Source organism: Nicotiana tabacum, chromosome 6 (genome assembly GCF_000715075.1).
Source record: "Nicotiana tabacum cultivar K326 chromosome 6, ASM71507v2, whole genome shotgun sequence".
Taxonomy (NCBI): Eukaryota; Viridiplantae; Streptophyta; class Magnoliopsida; order Solanales; family Solanaceae; genus Nicotiana; species Nicotiana tabacum.
The window spans coordinates 11,580,347-11,604,063 of NC_134085.1; the positions used below are offsets into that span (position 1 = coordinate 11,580,347).

At 36.0% G+C, this 23,717-nt stretch overlaps 1 protein-coding gene across 1 annotated transcript; it reads left to right on the forward strand.

Annotated features, from left to right (window-relative positions):
• The first annotated feature begins 11,234 nt into the window (after nucleotides 1-11,234).
• LOC107798135 (GDT1-like protein 3) lies at nucleotides 11,235-17,535 on the forward strand. Its single transcript, XM_016621105.2, has 9 exons — nucleotides 11,235-11,574; nucleotides 11,650-11,718; nucleotides 12,782-12,922; nucleotides 13,296-13,394; nucleotides 13,612-13,684; nucleotides 14,235-14,323; nucleotides 14,694-14,777; nucleotides 15,661-15,720; nucleotides 17,168-17,535. Exons 1-9 carry the CDS (start codon nucleotides 11,473-11,475, stop codon nucleotides 17,354-17,356), a joined length of 906 nt encoding a protein of 301 aa, XP_016476591.1. The 5' UTR covers nucleotides 11,235-11,472; the 3' UTR covers nucleotides 17,357-17,535.
• The last annotated feature ends 6,182 nt before the right edge of the window (nucleotides 17,536-23,717 follow it).

Genomic DNA, 23,717 nt, shown 5'->3' on the forward strand with positions numbered 1-23,717 from the left:
GTTTTGGATAGAAGAATACTCTCCAAGAACAACAGACAGGTTACACAACTTTTGGTGAAATGGTTCGACTGCCCCACTGAAGATAGCACATGGGTAGACTTGCATACCTTGAAACAATAATTTCCAATCTTTGTCCTTGAGGACAAGGACTCTTAAGAGGGGGGGGGGAGTTGTTATGTGATAATAATGTACACAGGGAGAAAAGAGAATTAATAGGAAGTTAGGGTGTAACTTAGCAATTATCACTAGCTGGTAGTTAGAGTTTGTTAGAATCTGTTATAGTAGTTATAACAATTAAGTGTTATAGAGGGATTAAAAACTACTTAAAGGAGAACATTTTCGATTGTAAGACATTGAAGAAGAAATAATACTATTCTCTTTCTCTTTCCACAATCTAAAACGCATTCTTTGTAAATTGTTCAGGGGCTATTCTTCTACTTTGGCTCCTTAGATTTACGAAATTCCTACTCATTCGATTAAGTACACTCCATTATAGTGTCCAAAGTATTTTTTTGATAACTATATTCAATTTTATTACCAACTAAAAAAATTACAGCTCAAGAGAAAAAAAATAAAATAAGACAATCCCATCCAAAACTGGACATAGAGCCCCATTTTTGTTACATCCATTCATCACATTAACCTATCAAATCTACTGATGTAGAAGCCTAACAAAGGTAAAAATTAAAATGTTGAAGATACACTGCTAACTCAGGCTTTATAGTTTATACTGGCTTTATAAGCAACCTTTTAGATTACTGACCTTACAATGAATACTTTTTGCCTTCTCCATTCTGAAATATTCGGTTATTTCTTTTCTGCCATATAAAATAAACATCTCTTGCTAGTGTTAGAGGTATACATGGATCGAGTTGGTTCGATTTTTTATTAAACCCAAACTAAATCAGCTAATATCGGTTTGGATTGGTTCGATTTTGTCGGATTTTTCGAATTTTTTTGTTACATGAATAATATGTCAATCTTACTTTGTTAAATTTTTGATAAATAAGTATATGTTTAATAAAAATAAAAAAATTGGCAAACGTTGTATAGGGTAAAATCGGTTCGCATTAAATATTCGAATAATAGAGCGACATGTGGAACAGGAGGCAGATGGAAAGCAAGGCAAGTAGAAACCAAGACCGGAGACAGTAGCTTCAGTTGGCACTGGAAAGATTCCGAAGGGAATGTTTCTAATAAAAACAAACGAATATTTGACACTTGATGACATTCAATGAAAGATATTCTTCAGTAGTAAATACATAATCCATTATAGAGAATTTTGGCATTCATTGCCTACTGTTACACATTCATCAATTACTAAAGAGTACACAAGGTATTATGACATTGACAAAGAGTACATGACCTGTTACTAAACTAATGAAAATTGGTTAGAAAAGTCACTTTATTTTGTTTTTGTAACTGAAATGTCACTCAATTTTGCCGTGCATAATGGAAAGTTACTCTATGTTTTAGAAGATATTTGGCATTTTATTTTTTCAACCTAACTATTTAAAAATTTAAAAGCATCCATTAAAATCATTTAGCAACCCGCTCCATGAACCGACCCGTCAGATCTTTATTTATTTATTTATATTATGTTAGTTTTATTCCACATATCGCTCAGTAAAAAATGCTAAATATACTTTTAGTATTACTAGTATATTATACGATGTCAATTTTATATAATATAAATATTATGTCATATTTACTGTTTATACATATACTAACAAAAATTGAAGAACTCACTAGACATTTAGCCCGTATATTCTTTCGATTCCGGAACCGAAATGTAGTTCTTTTGGACTCAAAATACTTTTTTAGGTGGAAAACAAATTATCATTCTATATAAAATGCGGTTTTGGACCGCGTTTTACCTTAACGGCTATTGACGTTAAGGTAAAACACTGTTCATAATCTCGTTTTATATAGAACGTGGTAACAAACCGCGCTTTACCTGGCAGCTGATAACACAAGTATATAAAGTGCGATTTATTACTGTGTTTTACCTATTTTGTGGGCCCGCCAATAACTCTTCTGCGCTTAACTGACATAACAATAATTCAAGTATGTAAAATGCCCTTTTAAACTGCGTTTTACTTCCAAAAATTTGACCCCCTAGATTGGGCATTGCCTTATTTAAAGGCGTTAAGGGTTTTGAGAAAAATCATTCAGAAATACTCCAACTTCGTGATAAATTTTTCTTGTTGTTAAATTCTCAAGCTTTTTTCATAATGTCTAAAGAGCGAAAGTAAGAGTTCCATTATATTGGGGGTGAGGTTGTGGTGGCGAATAACTCAGTGAGCTATAGTTTATCTCCACAGAGTCATGTTATGTTGCCACTTACAATGGAGTACGATATACTGATATCATTGTTATGCAATAAAATGAGGTTGAGCAAACGTTCGGTAAATCGTAAAATAACCGGAAGATATCCGTATTCTTTGACTCCGCAAAGGGTTGCTTGTTACGCTGAGTTTAACATCGAGGATGATGAAACTCTGAGAGATTTTTTGGTGACTCCGGATGAATACCGGGAACTTATTTTGATAAAAATGTTGGAAATGTACGTGAAGGTTGACGGCGTTCGCAATAATGATGTTGCGCAAAGCAGGAATAACCCTCAATCATCGGGTGGTTATTCTGGACCAGTTTTAGCCCAACAGGTTCCGGCTGAAAGAGTTTGGCAGGATCTAAACTTCTCTCCACGGGCGAACGAGGAGCGAGGAAATAATTTCTCTCCTACTTTACATAATCCACAAGATGACTGGTAAATTTCAATTTCCCTTTACGTTACGATGTTTATTTTTGTTATATTAATTTTGTATTAACACTCATATTCCACAGGGGGTACCGTTCAGATATGAATTTTACAAGTTATGACCCCACGCCTAGTTGGAATATTCGTAGTTTTGGTGTATTGGATCATGGTGGTCCATGTGGGAGTCATCAACAACAGGATAATGGCCACCATGGAATGTCAACACATTACGACTTGTAAGTGAACTGATATAGCTATATGTAAAGTATTTATCAATTTTAGTAGCTTATCATTTTGTTGTTTGTGTAGTGAAAATGAGTAACTTGATGGTCCTGATCTCACTCAGTTACCCGTAGACGGCGTATTTACTCAGGATTTGGCAGATGCGTAGAGTTAGGAAGATAATAGTGATTATGAAAACAATGCTGATGAGTTTAGAGATGACACACCCTTCCCTAACAAGGGTGATGAGGAGGAGGAAGTGAGTGTCGAACCTGAGCTGAAGAGGGATCATGCTCCACCTCCCATTAGACCAAGAGTGTAGGAGTCCCACGTGCCGTTTCATTCAAGGCATATTTCCTACCTTGATAATTTTCCAAGTATGCCGGATGTGGATGTCCTCACAAGGTATCTCGATGAAATTCGGTCAGCAATGTGGGATGAGTCTAAACCAACGGTGCTGGCAAAGGACATGTTTTTTCCCAATAAAGCTCGCCTAACCAGGGCTTGTAAAATGTACAGCGTAAGAGAGTGCCGTGAGATGATGGTATGGGAGTCAAGTCTGGATGTATACAAGGCTGTTTGTCGTAGATGGTTTACGGGTTGTCATTGGATGCTGCCTATGAGCAAGAAGAAAACGGGGTTGTGGAAAGTGGGAAAATATATTGGCACTCACAATTGTGATATAGACACATTCAATGGGAATCACTTAAACTTGGATATTGACTTGATTTCTCTTCAATTGATTCCACACATTGAAGCATCCATTAGGTATAAGATCAAAGAGTGTATTACATCCGTCCACCAGGAATATGGGTGTACTATTACCAAAAGAAAGGCATATCTCGGGCGTAAACGTGCATTCGAAATTATTTATGGTGACTGGGATAAGTCATTTGCATCTCTACCCAGGTACATGACCGCATTGAAACACTTTAACACCGGGACTGTTATTGAATGGAAGCTTGAGCAGAGTGTAGGAAGACCGGAATATATATCCAGATATGTGTTCTGAGCATTTAAACCAGCAATTGATGGTTTTGTGCATTGTCGTCCAGTAATTTCCATATACGGTACTCATATCTATAGAAAGTATGACATTAAGCTATTGATCGTCATTGCAGTAGATGTCAATGGACAAATATTTCCACTTGCCTTTGCCATCTGTGCCAATGAAAGCAAAGAGACGTGGACACTATTTTTGAACCACTTGAAGCAGCACGTTGTCAAACAACGTTCAGGTATTTGTCTAATATCTGATTGACATAGTAGTATATTGAGTTTTGTAGAGCATTTGCTTGAATGGCAGGAACCCTATGCATACCACCGTTACTGTGTGAGGCACCTGAAGGCCAATTTCCAGAAGAAATATCCCAACAAGGACTTGTATGATTTAATGAGGATGGCTGCAACTGATCACTAGTAGTGCAAATTCAGGAGGCACATGGAATCGATCTAGCAGTTAGAAGAAAGAGCCTATCATTTGTTGATGCGACATGAGCTTTACAAGTGGATATTGCATGTCAAAGGTGGCAGACAATGGGGAACTCTGACTACAAATGTATCAGAGTCTTTCAACAGGTTATTGAAGTCTGCACGTGGATTGCCTATCACTGCCATGGTCCGAATGACATTCAAACAAATGGTAAAGAGGTTTGTTGAAAGTCATAGAGGTTCATCGGAATTGATGGAGAGGGGTGTTGAAATTATGTCAATACTGATGAAAAGATTTGAGAAATACAGGAGGTGAGCATATTGGCATTCATATTTATAGTATGATCATGACCGGGGTGTTTTTGAAGTTCACACCGCTATCCATCAACACCGAGGGAATAATATACATACCGTAAATAAAGCCAGCAGGTTGTGTTCATGTGGGAAATGGACCATCTACCACATGTTTTGCTCACATTCCATGAAGTGCTTTTAACAAACAGGTTTAGGGGCAACCAACTATGTTGATAGGCAATACAATGTTGCTGCATACTTATACACATATAGTGGGCAGTTGCAGCCAGTGGGTGCTAAGCATTATTGGCCGCCAGAACCATTTAAAATGTTGTGTAACGAGGACTATTTGCGCAAGCTACAAGTGCAAAAGAGAACGCATATACGGAACCAAATGGATGTAGGTGATACTGTTTATACGCGTAAATGTGACATATGCTCGCAAACAGGACACGACCGTCGTAAATGTCCTTCAGCTGGTTTGAGTGGCGATGGTAATCCAACTCCTGGTGCAAGTTCATCTACTGTGTCAAACTATCAAGGATACACATATTGTTTTGTTTTTTAGTAATGTTGTTTGTAATAAGTGTATGTACTTGTTTATGTTGCAAGATGTATCAAATAAAATTATGTTTCCACAGCCTTGTTACATCTTATTGATATTTAATATTTTTCAGTTGAGTAAATTAATGAATTTCTCCCTCACGTTCATGTAATCAAAAATAGTGTTGGATTAAAAACGGAAAATTTTTACGTTCACTTTCGAGTTTCACTCTAAAATTATTAGAAAACTACACTATCATAAGTGGAAGATGTTTGATAAATAACTGAATATATATAGCGTGGTTAAATACTACCTTTTGTGTGTTGTCTTGTCGATCTGAAAAGCCGCCCGACTGCGAAAAAGCTATTTTGTATTAGAAAGAATCTTTAACACGCCAAGCATAGCGCGATTAAATACTACGTTTTGTGTGAATATATATATATATATATATATATATATATATATATATATATATATATATATATATATATATATATATATATATATATATATATATAGAGAGAGAGAGAGAGAGAGAGAGAGTGTTGTCTTGTCGATCTGAAAAGCTGCCCGACTGCGAAAAGCTATTTTGTATCAGAAAGAATCTTTAACATGCCAAACATAGCGCGGTTAAATACTACGTTTTGCGTGAATATATATAGCGCGAAATAATACGTTATGTGTGTTGTCTTGTCGGTCTAAAAAGCTGCCTGACTGCGAAAAAGTTATTTTGTATCAGAAAGAATCTTTAACATGCCAAGCATAACGTGGTTAAATACTACATTTTGCGTGAATATATATAGCGCGGTTAAATACTACGTTTTGTGTGTTGCCTTGCCTATAAATAACGGGCGTATTCTAGTTGTTTTCTACGCTTAACCATAAAAAATAGCAAAACTTTTCATAAAAACAGATTTTGTTTAGCTTTAACAAATGTCTGACCGCATGTATGTACCAATGTGACAATGTGGTAAATGCATGTATGATGGTAGACTGTTGGGATGACGGTCAAGTTGGGCGCAAATACTGGATGTGTGTGAACAGGTTTGGAGGCAACAACGGAAATTTTTGCAACTTTGAGGTATGTCTTGGTGAACCCTGTGAGCAGGAATGCTACAAAAAATCTTTGCAGTATCTTCATGATTTGAGCAAAAAACAGTGGGAATATGAACGAGAAATTGCGGAGTTGAAGCAAAAACTCAAAGAGGTGGAAGAAGAAAAAAAATAAGTTGGAAGAGAAATTTAAGTGGTTGGAGCAGAGAATACTAGGTAGGGTGACTAAACAATGACATGTATATGTTGAGTGTAGTACTTTATCTTTATCTTTTCCGTATCATGTGTTTTCATTAGTTGTACTGCATTTAAATTATATTAAGTTTCTATGTTTGTGTTTGTGCTGTAGTGTTAAAACAAAGAAGAAACGGGGAAATAAAAACATAATACGCATATTATGTAAACATAAAAAATTATTGTTATTATTTACATAAAATAATATTTACTAGAGTACATAAAATACAAAAAAAAGAAAATCAATGTGTCCTACAGTCTGTGTGCTTTAATGCAGCCGCTGGCCTAAGGCGCATCCCATCCTGCTCAGATACGCTATCAGGATCATCCGTCGCCTCTTTATCGGAGGATGCACTGCAACATGATCGTCAGTAGTGCTGGAAAGATCGGTAGAAGGGGCCGTCGGTCCATCAACAACATACAAAAGAATAAGTCAGCTCAGTATATGAAAATATATATTAGTAATGTACGTGTTAAGTCAAAAAACATTTATTACCATGGTCTCGTCGGGCTCTTGAATATAAGCATTCGTCGCATCCTACTCAGCATCGCACAAAGTGGCCTACATGACGGGCTGTGATGAAGCCTTAATAAAAAAATTATAAAGTTATTTTTGGCGAATCAATGAGATAAAAATAAATTTAAATTTAATAGTAATATAAACATGCATGCGCCTGTGAAAGATCCACAACACCCGTCAACGATGAGCCATAACTCAGTCGGCGCCCACCATCCACGTCTCGGGTCGGCCGATCCTCAGCATCAGTCTATGGGCCTGAAAAGAACTACTCCCAATCTCCAGTAATGCTCGTGCCCGTAATCAACAATGAATCTAACGGGGTCACCTGCAATGCTGTGAAGTTAGTGCCAACTGAAGGCTGTATGACGGCATGTTGCTGTGATGCTTGTCTGACTAATAGAGGTCGCCCAGTAGATCATATCCAACATCCTCAACAGGTGCCTCAACGCCCACTTTCTAGGGACTACCTCCTCGCCGGCCCCCACGACCCCGTGGGACAGCCCTGCCTCGTGGGGCACCCCTGCCTCGTGGGACAGCCCTTCCTCGTGCTCCCCTAGCTCGTAGGACAGGCCTACCTCGATGGTAGTGCTCTAGCACCACATAAACAGGGAGGTGCTCTAAGTGCTCGTCCTCTATGGATCGATGCAGTGTCCGGGCAGCCAGCTCTGTAACCTGCCGACCATACTCCTGCAAAGCGACCGCAGGATCGCCCGCATGCTGCTGCATTTGCAGTCCTAACTGGTGGACTAAATGTAGGCCAATATCCTGCACAACATGTAAAATATAAATCATAGAATACTAGACCACAGCAATAAGTAAGAATACCAAATAACATACCAGTGCCTCGTGCCTCCCGGCGTATGGAACGTACCGACTGCCAGCTCGATGAATGGGATTCCCGACGAAAAGTGGGGTAACACCGCGGTACCAGGGCATATAATCATGCTCAGTATCCTGCCGACTCGGTGAAGGTGGGCAGAATCAGGTGAAATTGCTGGTCCTAAGTAAATATCTGATCCTATAGCCATGCCAAATATGCGTCGTCCACCCTGGTACGATCATCCCGATGGTAATATGTGGTCTGCCAGGTGGGCGGTGTCGCTACGAGTTGTGGCCTGCTAAATTAGCAAAGTACTCGCTTGGTGGCATGATGCTCCACAATATTAAGGCAAAATAACGGGACAGAAGAGCCCCACATATCACGGCCGGCCGAGCAATAACAGGGCAAGCCAGCTAACACCGCGTCGTTGTATGGCGTCCAGATGAACTATTAAGGAAGAACAGAAAATGTTAGTATACGTGTATGAAGCAATGACAAGTAAACTTGGATATACATTTACCTATGCGCCATACAACAAATCCAATATATCCCTGCACAAGGAGAGATTATGCCGATCCTCGTACTCGCGCGTATGTCCCCACCGGAGAACCCACCTCCTAGCTAGAGGGAGCAACTCCGGTGGTACATCCGGATCTAATGGTGGTAGAGGTGGCTGCAACTGCAGCAACTGCTCCCAGGCCCAAACCTAACATAAGAAGTTGACGCAAAATATAAGATATATTTTTACTAGGTATGTTAAAATAAATAGAGTATTCGAATATGTTGTCACTTGTGGTAGCGGCAAAAATCCAGCAACCTCACTCTAGGTGCCCATGCTCGCCCGACACATATGCCTGTACAAGTAGGCGAGAACAACAGAGCCCCAGTTGTACTGGTGTAAATCATCTAGCCGCTCAAGATGATGAAGTAATCTCAAGTTGACTAGGTTCCCCGAAGTGTTGGGAACAAGCCCCCTCCAAACATAAAGAGTAGCAGCAACCTCGTATACCGGTCAACATGATAATTCGGTGTATCGCCATCGATCTCACGATGCAATGCCTCCAATCACTGTCGAATAGTTGTCAACGGAAAATGACTGGTCTTAAGCAGTACATTCTCATCCCCTGGCCGGAAAGTAGTGAGCCGCTGCAGCATGTCCAGGTACTGCACACGTGTCATCTCTCTCATGCTAGGCGGCAAACCAACGAGCAGTCTATCAACGGGCAGCCCATATAAAACCTGCAGTCCTGCAGTGTGATGGTGGCCTCACCAATAGGCAGGTGGAATGTGTGTGTGTCCTGTCTCCACCGCTCTATCAGGGCCGTGACCAAAGACCAATCGAGCTGCAACCTCCCGATCTCTAAAATCTTGTAGAAACCCATCTCCTGCAGGCATATGACTACACGGGCATGGAGAACTCTGTCATGCGGAAAGTCCCACATGTCATCCAATATCCTGGCGCGGAGAGTTTGGGTCACTAACTTACCCTCCCATATGTGGGCGGACCTATGATCGCCCTGTCACGAGAGTAGCTCATCGCTGGAAGGTCTGAGATGAATAGGCGGCACCTCCATGTCGTCTACTGTAAATTAAACAACATTAATTACATATTAGTTTTATAATTTTATATATTTGTTTGTAAATTAAATAATTAATTTTTATAATTTTACAATATTTAATTACGATGTATTCACATAAGGGTTCCACGCTCGATAGTTGAGGCCCAGTAGCACCAAGATATCTTGAATTATTCTATGTGTTAGTTTTATTATAATTTTATATGTTAGTTTGTAAATTAAATAATTAATTTTTATAATTAAATATTCACATAAGGGTTCCAGGCTCGATATTTAAGGCCCAATAGCATTACCATACATATCCTAAATTCTTATATATGTTAGTTTTATTATAATATTATATGTTAGTTTGTAAATCAAATAATAAATTTTTATAAATAAATATTCACATATGGGTTCCAGGCTCGATATTTGGAGCCCAGTGGCGCCAATTTATCCTGATTTCTTCTATGTGTTAGTTTTATTATTTTACATGTTTGTTTGTAAATTAAATAATTATTTTTTATAAACAAATATTCACATATGGGTTCCAGGCTCCATATTTGGAGCCCAGTAGCCCCAATTTATCCTGAATTCTTGTATGTGTTAGTTTTATTATAATTTTATATGTTAGTTAGTAAATTAAATAATTTTTATAATTAAATATTCACAAATGGTTTCAGGCTCGATATTTGGAGCAAGTATCACCAATTTATCCTGAATTCTTCTATTTGTTAGATTTATTATTTTAAATGTTAGTTTTATAATTTTATATGCCTGTTTGTAAATTATTAATTTTTATAATTAAATATTCACAAATGGGTTCGAGGCTCGATATTTGCGGCCCAGTAGCACCAAATATATGTTGACTATAATTGGACAGAGTTTGTGTTTGATCTATAAGTTACTTTTACGTATTTTTGAGTATAAGAGATACTTAAACTGCAGGGAAACTACGCTAAAATGCACTATATTTTACTACGCTAAAAGGTACTACATTATACTACGCTAAAAGGCACTACATTTTACTACGCTAAAAGGCATTACATTTTACTACCCTAAAAGACACTATATTACTAGTTTTTAAGCAAATAAATAATTTAAACCAGATAAAACACAACAAATACATTGTAATCACAAAAATACATATAAAACAGTAACAGTAATTTATTAACATTTTTATTAACAAATAATAACGATTTCACAATTTTTACATATTTTTTTTACAACATTAATATCTTAATCCGGATAAAAATAACATACCAATTGAATCGCAAAAAAATAATACAAAATAACATACAACACATTCAAAATAACTAATATGCATTATTTATACAAGTTTAGACATAAACTAAATCGGAATACCTCAATTTATGTTTTTCGGAAAGTTGAAGATTTGAAAATTTGACTCTGAAACAAGCAACCCACAACAATAGAAGGCTTGACTAGGATGTGGGGCCAACAATATCTACTTTTTACAGGACGGGTGGGGTCCACACAAGTTTTTTGAGTCGTTAATGGAGGGAGGACCGCTATAATTTTTTGAAGGAAGCGGAAAAGGGATCTGGGCAGAACGTGAGGAAAGGGAAGGGGACCTATTATTTATGACCACGCTTTATATACTTGTGTTATTAGCTGCCACGTAAAGCGCGGTCTATAGAAGGCAGTTCATAATGGCTGCGTTTTATATAAAATGGTAACTTTTTTTTTAGCCTAAAAAAAGTATTTTGAGTAAAAAAAAAACCACATTTCCGTTCCGGACTCATATCGTTTCTCCTCTTCAAAATTAGAATATAAATAGGACCACATTTGGGGAGGGAGGTCTGTATTTGGGGAGATGATGCTACCAAATCCCATAGCTCACAACGCGTACCCGCAAGATCTCCTCTAACTACTCCCTCTTGTCCTACTACGAACACTTCCTGCGTAAATCCCAATTCCCTTTTCTCGATCCCTGAAAATCCTTTTCTCGTTTGTTCCACCGTATAATCTCGAGAATTGGGCTTAAAAATCAATCACCGGAATACGAAAACAATCATGGGTTTGCAATCAAACCCAAGAAATATATGGATTCTTCGTCCTAATTTTACATTCTTAGTCCTTTTACTTCTCATCACTTCCCCTTTGATCTCTGCTCAGGTATTGCCTAAACTCTGTTCACTTTTTATGTATACGTTTTTATTTTAAATGTTTGCTTATACTATATCAATTTAGGAAGCTGGGGATGAAAATGAAAGAGTGGAGTCAGGTGGACGGTTCAAAGATCTGGGCAGGCGTAGTAAAGTGAGTCTACTATTCTTTAGCTGCTGAGATTGGGAAAATTTGCATAATGTTTGTACATAATTAGATTTTTTGTATGCTATTTATTTGTTGAAATGTTGTGCCTTGGCTGGATCACGTAGTTAACTTCGCTAAATTTGTTATAAGTTCATCATAGTGCTTGTATGCAAGGGAATAGTTAAATGGTTGAGTAATAGAAGTATGAATCTGGAGACTCCGAGCTCGAAACCCAGCTACAGTAATCATCATGAACTCATCTTCTGCAGCATTAGTGTGAAAGGAAGAAAAAAAGGTTTTCCTCCATAGAACTCGATGAGCATGTTAGAGGATTATATGAAGAGTTTTTAAGAAGTCAGATACTTTGTCTGGGTCTTTTCCTCTAAATCTAGCTTTTAAGGACCACTGTGTCATGGTCTTGAATACTACTCTCTCTCCCCCTCTCTCTGTACGTAAAATCTTGATTCTTTTAAATAGGATAAAGAAGTAAATGCTTAATAAAAATAAAGTCATCCCCGATATACAAAAGAAAAGGATTTTGGAACAAATCTTGCTGCATGGTAGGCACATGCACTGCGATTTACCCAGGTACTCAGATTCACGTTTTAAATGCACTACATGAGCAGCCATAGAATAATATGAAATGACATATGTATATTGTATAGTGCAGTAGTGCTCATATCTTGCTTTTCTGGGAATTGGGATGTATTGTCTGCTGGCATTATCAACATTGTTAAGGCCTTAACCAAAGCTAAAATGTTTGAAGTTATGAAGTTGTTGTTTGTTCTGCTTTATACATTCATGGTGATTATATTTGAAAACAAGGTTGTCTTTGAAGGAAAGGTATTTATGGTCTCCAAGCTGAACAAGAAAATCTAAGAACGGTGGTGGAAATGGTTCCATAATTAAGTGCTGGCTCCTTTTCCTGTGGATATCTTTTATGCCGATTTAGTTGTTACTAAAGACTTGTTAAGATGTTGGTGGTACTATTCTAGTGATACCTATATTCTAGAGATACCACAATATGTTTGTTAATTTTAATGAGTTTTACATTTATTTTGCTGGGCAGATTATTGTTGAAAAACTTAAGACTGGTGTTATTAGGGGTGACAATGATCCTGATTTTGTTGATGTTGCTCTGGACTTGGATTCTGGTCTTGGGATCTTTGATGCCTTCTTTGCTAGTTTTTCCATGATCCTTGTCAGTGAGGTTAGTGGCTCAACTTTTATGTTCTTTTATTAAACTTGTTTGATGTGTGTGTTTTTGTTGATACTGCGATTGCTTTGCGGCTTATTTTGGGGAGCTCTTTCCACCATGGAAGAACTTTTAGACTAAATGCTGCTTGTGAGTGTTACTTTCACCATGTAATATTGTCGTTTGTATGAGAAAGAGAAAATGACAATGATACGGTTACTCACCAAACATGCTTAACCGAGAGAACTAGATGGTTGGTTATATTCAATGAATGTTTTTGTTTCTCAATCCAAATGCAGTTTGGCAATGAAATATTCATTTTGGCAGTACCTTTCTCGAGATATTGCTTTATTTATTAATAAATATTTATGGATGATTATGCTGCTAGATTGGTGATGAGACATTCATAATAGCAGCTCTGATGGCAATGCGTCACCCGAAGTCAATTGTTTTGTCTGGTGCACTTAGTGCCTTGTTTGTTATGACAGTAAGTGATTGAATCTCCTTCTTAACTGTATTAGCTCTTGGAAGCAGCATTTTCTCTCTGTTTCCTTTTCTATGTTCAGTCATAGCACCTACATTGACAGTGTTCTGTTCATTTATATGAATGTTTTATACTGTATTGAACTCTTCTTTATTCATCTACTAGGAAGTCATATTGTTGGAGGTAGTTCTAACGTTATGTTTTCTCTTCATGTAAGTAGATACTGTCTACTGGACTTGGTAGAATTGTGCCAAATTTGATATCAAGGAAGCATACAAACAGTGCAGCTACAGGTTATTCATTTTACATCTTATAACTTGCTTCTGTTGTGCTATAATTCCCATACCTAAGATGTGATTCTTGTCGGCTGCAAAAATGTCTAATCAAATTTGTAATGTTCTTTCATCATTCTAAACTTCTATTGTTATTTAAAAAAACTTACCATACTGACCCTTTTTTCCCTTCAGGTTCCTCAATCTTGGTTGTCTAGATATCAATAAGATCTGTTTTGACTCATAAGTCGAGGACCTTGAAATGTTTGCCCTTTGTGCTGATTGAACTAGTTTAGAACTAGTCCTTTTTCTATGTACCATAAAGTAGATAATAATTTCTACCTGGAATGCTATATTACTCTATTGTTCATTATTCCTTCTTGTGATGCCATTTCGTTTTCTTATCTCTTTTCTTCTTTTTGTTTGTGACTCTATCCTCTTACGTATTTTCCTAATCTCTTTTAAGATGAGGCTGATACTCTCCATTCTATACTTTATTTTACCTATAGTCCTATACTAGCAATTTGTTCTATGAGATAATTAGGATGTTTTTGTTTTTATTTTATTGCAGTTCTTTATGCCTTTTTTGGGCTTCGGCTTCTCTATATTGCATGGAGGTCGTCAGATTCAAAAGCTTCCCAGAAAAAGGAAATAGAGGAGGTATGTGTACCTTAGCAAGAATTGGAAGAAAATTGTAGTTACTATCTTTGCACGTGCACAAAAATTCAACTTGAGCTTCATTTTGAGATTCTAATTTGACAATGTGGAGATTTCTCAATGAAGTTTCATTTTCTCTTTTCAAAGGCTAGTCAAATCTTTGTTTTATTTTTTAGATTTCACAGCACAAAGAGGTCCGGTTAAGATCCTGCCTTGCAATTAAGGGTCCGAACCCTGGATCCGTTAAAAGAACAAGGGGAGGCTTAGTCGGAGGCTGAGCCTCTAACTCTTAGGAGAGGGCAGGGTCAGTCCATCACCAAAAAAAATTCATTCCTCAAAATAACCATATGCAATTTACTTCTCAAAATGTCAGGTTGAAGAAAAACTTGAAGCTGGACAGGGGAAAGCAGCAGTCAGACGTTTCTTTTCCAGATTTTGTACGCCTATATATTTGGAGGTATGTCTGTACACTTGAGCTATTGGATGCTTTTAAAGGGTTGGCCTGTTATATTTTTATTTGACCCATTGGGTGAAACCCTCATGCAAGAAGGAAGTCAGGTGGAGATGGGTGTCCTTTCTCCAGGTGAATGATATTGTTTTTTCATTCTGTAACTTGAATGATTAGTGAAATAAAAAGGGCAACATTAATTTCAATGGTTGCTGTAAAGAGTCACGAAGAACGGAGCCTTCCTCAAGGCCATGTTTCATAAGTGGTAGGAAAAATTAAAGGAAAATCAAATTTGTCAGATTTCCCTTGCTAGGAATGCTTTTTGCTGATTGTGACTAATACTTGTTTTCTCATCCCATCTTCTGGTTTGAGCATGTGGAAGTAAAAAAATTGCTAAGACAGGATAGGGAAATTATAGAATTTTCATCTAGACAGATTTAATAGTGGTCAGAAGAGAGTTCTCAAATGCACTCAAAGTTTCCTGTAAACTCTTCTCCTTCTGCCTAAAACTTCCCCTCAACTTGCCCTCATTCTCATTCTAACTTTACCAAGCCATACACTAGAAACAGCTAGTGTTGGGGAGGACTTAATTGGTACTTTGGGGTGAATAGAGTCTCTTACATCCAAAAAGTGGAGAATGAAACAGCTAATATATCTTCTCCGCTCCTTCTCCAAAGAAAAATATGTATCTTCTCCACTTTTACTTTGCTTCCTCTCTTACCACTTAAATGACCCGAACGTTCCTTTCATGTTGATTTTGCTGCTCCTTGAGTTATATCAAATATAGCATTATGAGGTTATGATATCTTAAGTTAATTACAATGATACAATCTCAAATTTATGACAACTGCAAAATAACTAATTTATGCCTACCCTTGTGTTGTCTGTGCAGTCCTTTATCTTGACCTTTCTAGCAGAGTGGGGAGACCGTAGCCAGATAGCAACAATTGCTGTAAGATATTTTCAATTCCTTTTCTTTGTTGTGGCTCATATAAAGCCAGATGCTATGTTGGTTGTCATGTGCTTCCGAATGTCTTGGCTTTCTAAGTGTTTCTTCCACCTCCTTGTTTTTGCATTTGTGTGTTTGTGTTTCTTGGGGTATTTGATTGATGCCATGAGGAAAAGAATTAGGCACTCTGTTTTGTTTATAACTTTTCAAATTCAAAAGCTGAACATAGTGATCCTGGTCTGGCATCAGTTGAATGGGATACCCACTTAAGTGGCACCTGATTGCGCTCAATCGTCAATAGGGTAAGCTAGTTTTTCAATGTAATGTAGGTTGTATCTACTAGATTTGTTTCTCTAAAGTTTGATGCATTATATTGCAAGTACAACATTTTACAACTGAACCACCATGGGAGGTTACTGGATTCTGAAATGACAATCATATTCAATGCATTTATATTAGTCCCAGTCCCACTCCCAAATAGGTGAGCAATTCCTCATTCAATAATTTAGAGAAAGTTTCTTGGTTTTATTCTACTTGTAAGTTCTGCAACACATTTCCATGTGCTATGAATTATGATAGTTATTAGTATTGCCAGACGTTAATGTACACAAAATGTTAAATCACTAATAAAAGATGTGCTTAATAATCTTTTTTAAATAACTGCTAAGTTAAATGAATGTATTTTCTGATTTTTCAATGATTTTGAAATGCTAGATACTGATTGGCACATATATGTTCTTTGTGGAGGTTTTCTGTGTATGTGTTATGCTACGATTTTTTAATATTTCTTATTAAATGACTCACGTTTGTATGATCTTTTCTTACTATCTAATTATTCTTCATTTGCTTTGTGAAATGTTTATCTGCGATGGTTGACCTATTATCTCTTCGGTGACTTGGTGCTGGTTATGGTGTCTATGCATTAAAATGAGTTGGTGCATAAGGTTGGGCACCATCAATCTAGTTCTACAACCTTCTTATATCTATTCTTGGATAAATCAACTATGCCCCAAATCCTAACTAGTTTTGGTTGGTTAGTTTTAGACTCGTCACGTTCCAATAATAGATAATATGTCTTTTAAGGCAAATTAAGGATTCTCTAAAAGTAGAGGTTCTTGAAATCTAACAATCCCTACACTATATCCCATAGTTCTCTTATAAAAAAGAAAAAGGAAAGAAGAGTGAATCAATTTTCATGTTTCCTTTAGTCTTGATCTTAATAGAAGAGAACGTTACAGCTCGTACGGAGGTATACCTGTAACTAATATCCAGATCAGTATTAACATTATTTTTTTTGTCTCAATCATGCTAAGCCTTATGTGACTATCTCCTTTGCTGAGTACGTTGTGCGATAATACTGTGAAAAGGCTCAATAAACTGCTTACAGATTTCAGGGTTTTAATAGAAGTTTGACGGTGTTTCACCGATTATATGCATTTTCAATTTGCAGCTAGCTACACACAAAAATGCAATTGGAGTTGCTGTTGGGGCTGTAATAGGACACACCATATGTACTTCAGTGGCAGTGGTGGGTGGAAGTATGCTTGCGTCCAGGATCTCACAGCGGACAGTAGCAACGGTTGGGGGCCTTCTTTTCCTTGGGTTTTCCTTGTCGTCATATTTCTATCCACCTCTATAATTCCCACTTCTTAGTTTAAGCTAATTCATTAGGGATGGGTTTGCCCGAATTGTGGGCTTAAGAGGAAAAATGAATCGTTTCAACAGGTATTTCACCTTATTTTTGTGTAAATGTAAACATACTGAATATTCACATGAATCTGGAAAAAATTGCTACAATAGTGGCTGTAATTTTTTTCCCTATCTTTTAGAGAGGTGTGGAGCGAGATAGCAGCGATACATAAGGAGTTATCTTATCATCTCAATAATCTTATTGTGTTAGGATTGTTCTCTGAAAAGTAGACATTTGGGATTGAGGCATCGGATTAATTGAAATGTTCTTTAGCAAAAGAATGATCTAGGGGTGGCAAGCCTCTGTACATTTTACTAGTTGATTATGCATCCATTTGGTTTGCAGAATTACAGACTTCCTCAAATACTTGAGTATCATTCGTGTATACCCCTTTGAAGCAGATTAAGATACTTTTCTACAAATGATTTTTAACAGATTGCATATATTGCATCTACCAAACATGAAGCATTTATTTTGAACTTTGCATGCCATATATATTAGCAAAACATGGTGCTCTCTGTTTCAATTTGTGTGAGGGGTATTTGACTGAACACGAATTTTAAGAGAAAGATGAAGATTTTTGAATTGTGGTTAAAACAAGCCATAGAAAGTTGTGCTAAAAATTATTTCATTAAAGATAAAATGAGAAGTTTAAAGTTTAATCTATATTTATACTATATTAAAAGCACGAAGGCCATTAGCGAAATATCGTACGCCTTACACAATAAAAATAGAGTTCCCACTAGACAAAATAGTAATTTAAAAATTTTCCTAATATATAGAACTTTTAAATCAACTAAAATTTTGGGTTACGAAACCTTTTTTGATTGAACTAAATAGGAAGTCCTACAAAATCGAAGCAAAATATATTCAATATAAGTTGTAATTAATTATTGGGTTGAGTTTATGTTTGGTGGTGTAAATTCTTGCCGTGTAAAAGTTTTGGTGAACTGATAACAAAGGAGCAGATTAAATGCAATCATGTTAGGATTAATGCGTCGAATCTCATCAAGATACCGAACTTATGCATATATCTAACAAACTTAAATTAGTTACTTATATTTGCATGTTCTAATAATTTTTTGGATTTTAATTATGTATTGATTTACACGACCACAACCATCAAGAATGGAAACACGCATATTTTGTAGGCTTTTATTCTATTTTTATAAACTTAGATAAATCTTTTAGAATACACATACATGCAATTAAAAGTTTACTATGTTAATCTTTTAGAAAATATGCACTTAGAAGTTTGCTATTATTAGGTCACATAAATAAGAATAATTTTCATATGATAGTTTCACATAAGTCCTCATAAATCATAATAAGGCATTTCTGTTACAAATAAAATTCTATTTAAGGTGAATGTCTATATTTTAGGAGGCATTTGCATTTATACCCGCTTTTGTGTCACGTTTTAACTTGTGCCCGTTTTGCAAAAAAAATTACAAGCATACCCATTTTTTTTGCATAACTTCAGCATACGGGGCTGAAGTAGCAAAGACAATCACGCAAAACTTCAGCATTCTAGTAGACGGGCCTGAAGTAGCAAGTGTGCTAAAGTTTTTGTTTTGTAACTGGCGAACTTCAGCTCTAGAGCTAACGTTTTTGTTTTTGTAACTGGCGAACTTCAACTCTATAGCTAACGTTTTTGTTTTTGTAACTGGTGAACTTCAGCTCTAGAGCTGAAGTTTTTATTTTGTAACTCGCGAACTTCAGCTCTAGAGCTGAAGTTTTTATTTTGTAACTCGCGAACTTCAGCTCTAGAGCTGAAGTTTTTATTTTTGTAACTGGCGAATTTTTGTTTTGTAACTGTCGAAGTTATTTAGTTCATTTGTAAAAACTTCAGCACTATTTATGTTTGTTTGGGATCTTGGTCATCTGTATTTTGTTTGTGAAAGCAAAACTCAGAGATAGAAAATAACTTACTGCTAAAGAACCCCGTTAATCTATGGATTTCAAACGGTACAAACTGTCGTATTGATTTTTTTACTTTTAAATCAAACATATAGCCTGTTTGGCCAAGCTGCAAAAATCAGCTTATTTTGAGAAGTGCTTTTTTTCAAAAGTGTTTTTCTCAAAAGTACTTTTGATGAGAAACAATTTGTGTTTGGCTAATTAGTTTGAAAATCACTTCTGAGCAGCAATTAGTGTTTGACCAAGCTTTAAAAACGGCTTATAAGTGTATTTTTCTCAAAAGTGCTTCTCAAAAAAGTGCTTTTGGAGATAAGCTACTTTTTTCTACTTCTCCAAACTGCTTCTACTTCTCCTCAAAAACACTTTTTTCCTTCCAAAAGCTTGGCCAAACACGTCAATTTTTGGCCAAAAGTGTTTTTTGGCAAAAAAGCACTTTTGGTCAAACATGCTAATAGTCTGTTTATAAAGCGATGAAATGGAACGCATACTATTGCGCCTACACAACTACAAAGTGTTTTTATGAAATGATTGCTACAGACCACACAACCTTACTTGAGGTACTCATTTCTGAAAAGCCGACAAGAAAAACTGCTGAAATAATGGCCAATGCACTCATATACATAGCCTGTATTTCTATGAAAGAAACCACAATTTCGTTTGATTAATTGGATAAAAGAAACTAAGTGATTTTATCGCATTGAAGCAGTTGTGACTTTCCATTTCCTTTACTTGAAAAAGAAGGAGAAGTAGGAAGAGGAGAAAGGGGCTAAAGTTATTTAAAAAGTGGGTACAAGTTAAAAAAATTTTAAAAAATGGGCATAGGTTAAATGGGGGCGACCAAATAGGGCGCCTCGTGCAATTTTTACATATTTTAGAGAGATCTTAGGGATTTTACTTGGTGGCTAAGTCACTCTTTCCCTATAAATTAATGGGTCCTATTCCATTGTAATTCACTCCAAATCAATAAGAATCCTCTCTCTCTACCTTTCTTTGCAATGTTTTTCTTTTTCTTTTATTGTTTCATAACACGTTATCAACACGAGACTCTAATCAATTGAGTAGAAGCTTTGGGATTGAGCATAATGATTGTCAATTGTTCCATGAACTTCCTTCATGATTAAATTCTGGATTTAAGGTAAGTGTTTTATCGTATTTTCTCTTTTATTCTATAATTTGATTTTAAATACAAGCAAAGACAATAAACTTTGATTATAACTCTAATAGAGTTTGAAAGAAATTATAACCACCCAAAGTGGTAAAATTTCTATGCATTGCCATGATCAAATTCATGTATGATCGGGGGCAAAGAATTGAAAATCTGTCCCATTGTATTTGCTCCATTCTCATTCCCTTAAGAGAATGTGATAAGTCTGAAAGAAGACAAAATTATTACCGTGAAGGTATCAATGGATGTGGACGTGGCAATAGACGAAATTATAATCGTCATCATTGTGATAATGAGAATAATAAGGATTCTCAAAATAATCTTTCACTTTGTGAAAGTAATATTTGTCATTGATATGACATGAGATTTTATAAAGCATGATTATGATCCATTCATGATGTGAATGTGACAACATCTGATTTATGAATACATATTCATTCTTCAAAGAATATGAATGTGCTAGTGGTAGCGAATATACCACACTCACCTCTAGAAGGAGGTTGGAGATGATATAAGAAAATAATGTCATTATTATGGCATAAATGGTCATTGGTCACGTACCTATTGTACGCCAAAATATTTTGGCAATGTGATTATTAAAGGACAATAATAATGCAAGAAACATATCTTGCACATATAATTTTGACTATGACCATAATGGTATAACTTTCTCCTTGAAAGAGATATATGACCATATGGATGTTGATGAATATGTGGTAGTACAAAATTAATTGAGAGCTCCGGAAGAGCCAATTACCACTATTTTGGAGAAATAAAATTGATTATCAATAAGATATTGTGTTGTAGTAAGTCTCAAAGAAACTTATTTAATTTATAAAGTATTCACGAAAGCGGTTGGTCATACTGAGACTATAAATAAAGGAAAGGTTTAATATCTTCTATTACTACACCTTGTAGCGGGTAATATGTATGTGAAAAGTTACCCGCTTTATTCTTCAGTTTGTACTACACAAACAAAAGAATTCCATAATAAAGTAAATGTTTATTGATATAAAAACCTATATCATAATAAACTTGGAGTTTATTGATAATTGCACACGTCATGGTGTAAATTTGAAGTTTATCAATATTGATAATTTATTCAGTTGGCATTTGGGTTAACCATATCAATTTACGTATGATGTGCAAAAATAATAGAGAATTCACATGGGTAAATATTAAAGAACTAGAAAGTTCTTTAAGAATTCTCTTACATTGCTTGTTCTTATTAATTAATAGACCAACTAAAATTGGGATTGAATCCCATGAATGTTGGAAATATTAAAGGTGAATATGGGCTCATTCATCTGTCATGTATACCACATAAGACACATCTATGAGATGGTTACATGTGCAATTATTATTAACCCGGTATTTTGCGAGGTAACTTGCTCAATAGTTTAATTTCGAGCATAATTTCCAGATTTTCTAATCAAGAAGTTCATCTTGATAAGTTGGTTTACATCACAGCTGGTTTAGCAAAATAATTTATTGAGCGCCTCCACTTAATAACTAAACTATTACTTATGAGAACAAAGTTATCTATATCAGTTAGTTTGATATAGGTTATATACGAAAGTATATTACATTCTCCCCTCACAAATGGTTCAAGGTCAGGAAATTCCATCTTATTATTATTGATGTGCGGTGTATATTGATTAACACCATAACGCACAAAGATGAGTTCTCAAAGTTGAGAAAACAAGTTAGTTTTTCTAACATGCGGGAGAGATATGATAAACAGTTGAGAAAAAGTTACGTGGAATGAATTATCATGTGTACATCTTGATCCTCGAATAAGATAATATGAACTTGAAGTTCATAAAAAGATAATTCATGTGCAATTTATTGCAAAGCATGTCAGACGCATTTGTTGGCCCAAAGAAAGTAGCTATATTCTCACTGAAAATGCTCCTACAAGAATATATCTTGGAAGGACAAAGTCTGTGGTACGCTTAAGGCGTATAGACAAATAAGTTTCAAATAAACTTCTTGATAAAGAAGATGAGCAAATGATCATAATAAGGAGGCAAGTTATCTAGAAGATCACATGACATAACACTTCATAAAATCTCAAGAGAGGTCCAGGTACCTGAATATATGAATGAAGAGATCTCTATGTTATGTCTTTATTGTCGTGCCCCTTTTTTCTTGTGAAATCAGGTTTATGACATTTGGTATGGGACAACTCGTTCCTTTCAGGAACTGGGTTTTGCTTTTTTGAAGAGTCTCCACCTAATGATTTAAGGTGCATTAGGACACCAATGGGGTTCAATTCTAAGTCATTTGAATAACCAGAGATAGGGTAAGGGCCTGAATTTATCCCAAGGGGAAGGTGTTAGGCACCCCTTAGGATCCACTAGTGTGGTTCCCGGTCAGACAGTTATTGTGAATTTAGCAAATATACAAGTACGAGCTCAAATATTAGGGGATTTAAACACATAAAAAAAGAAAGAATAATTAAAAGAAGAGTTAAAAAAAGAGTTTGCAAATAAAAGGAAAGGGGATCCTAGGTTTATATTTAATATGGATCACGTTAATGCAATACCCGGTAATTACTCCTCAAAATAGGGGTTACACGTGGCATTAGCGCACCGATCATGATATCCATATCTACCCTTCCCACCCCGTTAAGGTATTAAAGCACGGATTGGTCTCGATTACTATTACATGCTATTACCCGCCCCATTCCTATCAGTCTCGGAGGCACTTAGGACTACTAGTCCTAAAGGGTGAGATATTAGGCTGATTGGTTTCAAAGGATAAAAATCTAAAGCGACATACAAAAAAATATACTGCATGTTGGGGAAGCATATAAACATATAAAGGCTCAAATATACCTCCTTGAACAAAAGCACATAACTAGCATGACTTGCACATACTTTTTAAGTTTGATTAAAATACTAAAGACGAGAGGAGTTTGATTATTGAAGCAGATTTGTTTATTACATAACTCAGATAAGAAGTCCGAAATAGGCCTGCATGCTGGTTGTAACAATTAATAAAGGCGGACTCAATTTTACAGTCATTACTCTAAGGCTTGCCTAAGTATTTAGACGAGGTCCTATAGGCATGATATCTATTTAATTCAGAAGGTGGTGAAACAGTGATAACTCACAGCGAATTGTTTGAAATCCTATAGGCATGCTTGCTAAACCTCGTTAAAATAAGGGAATCAGATTATTAAAAAAAGATTCAGAATGGACAAATTTTAAATTAGACTAG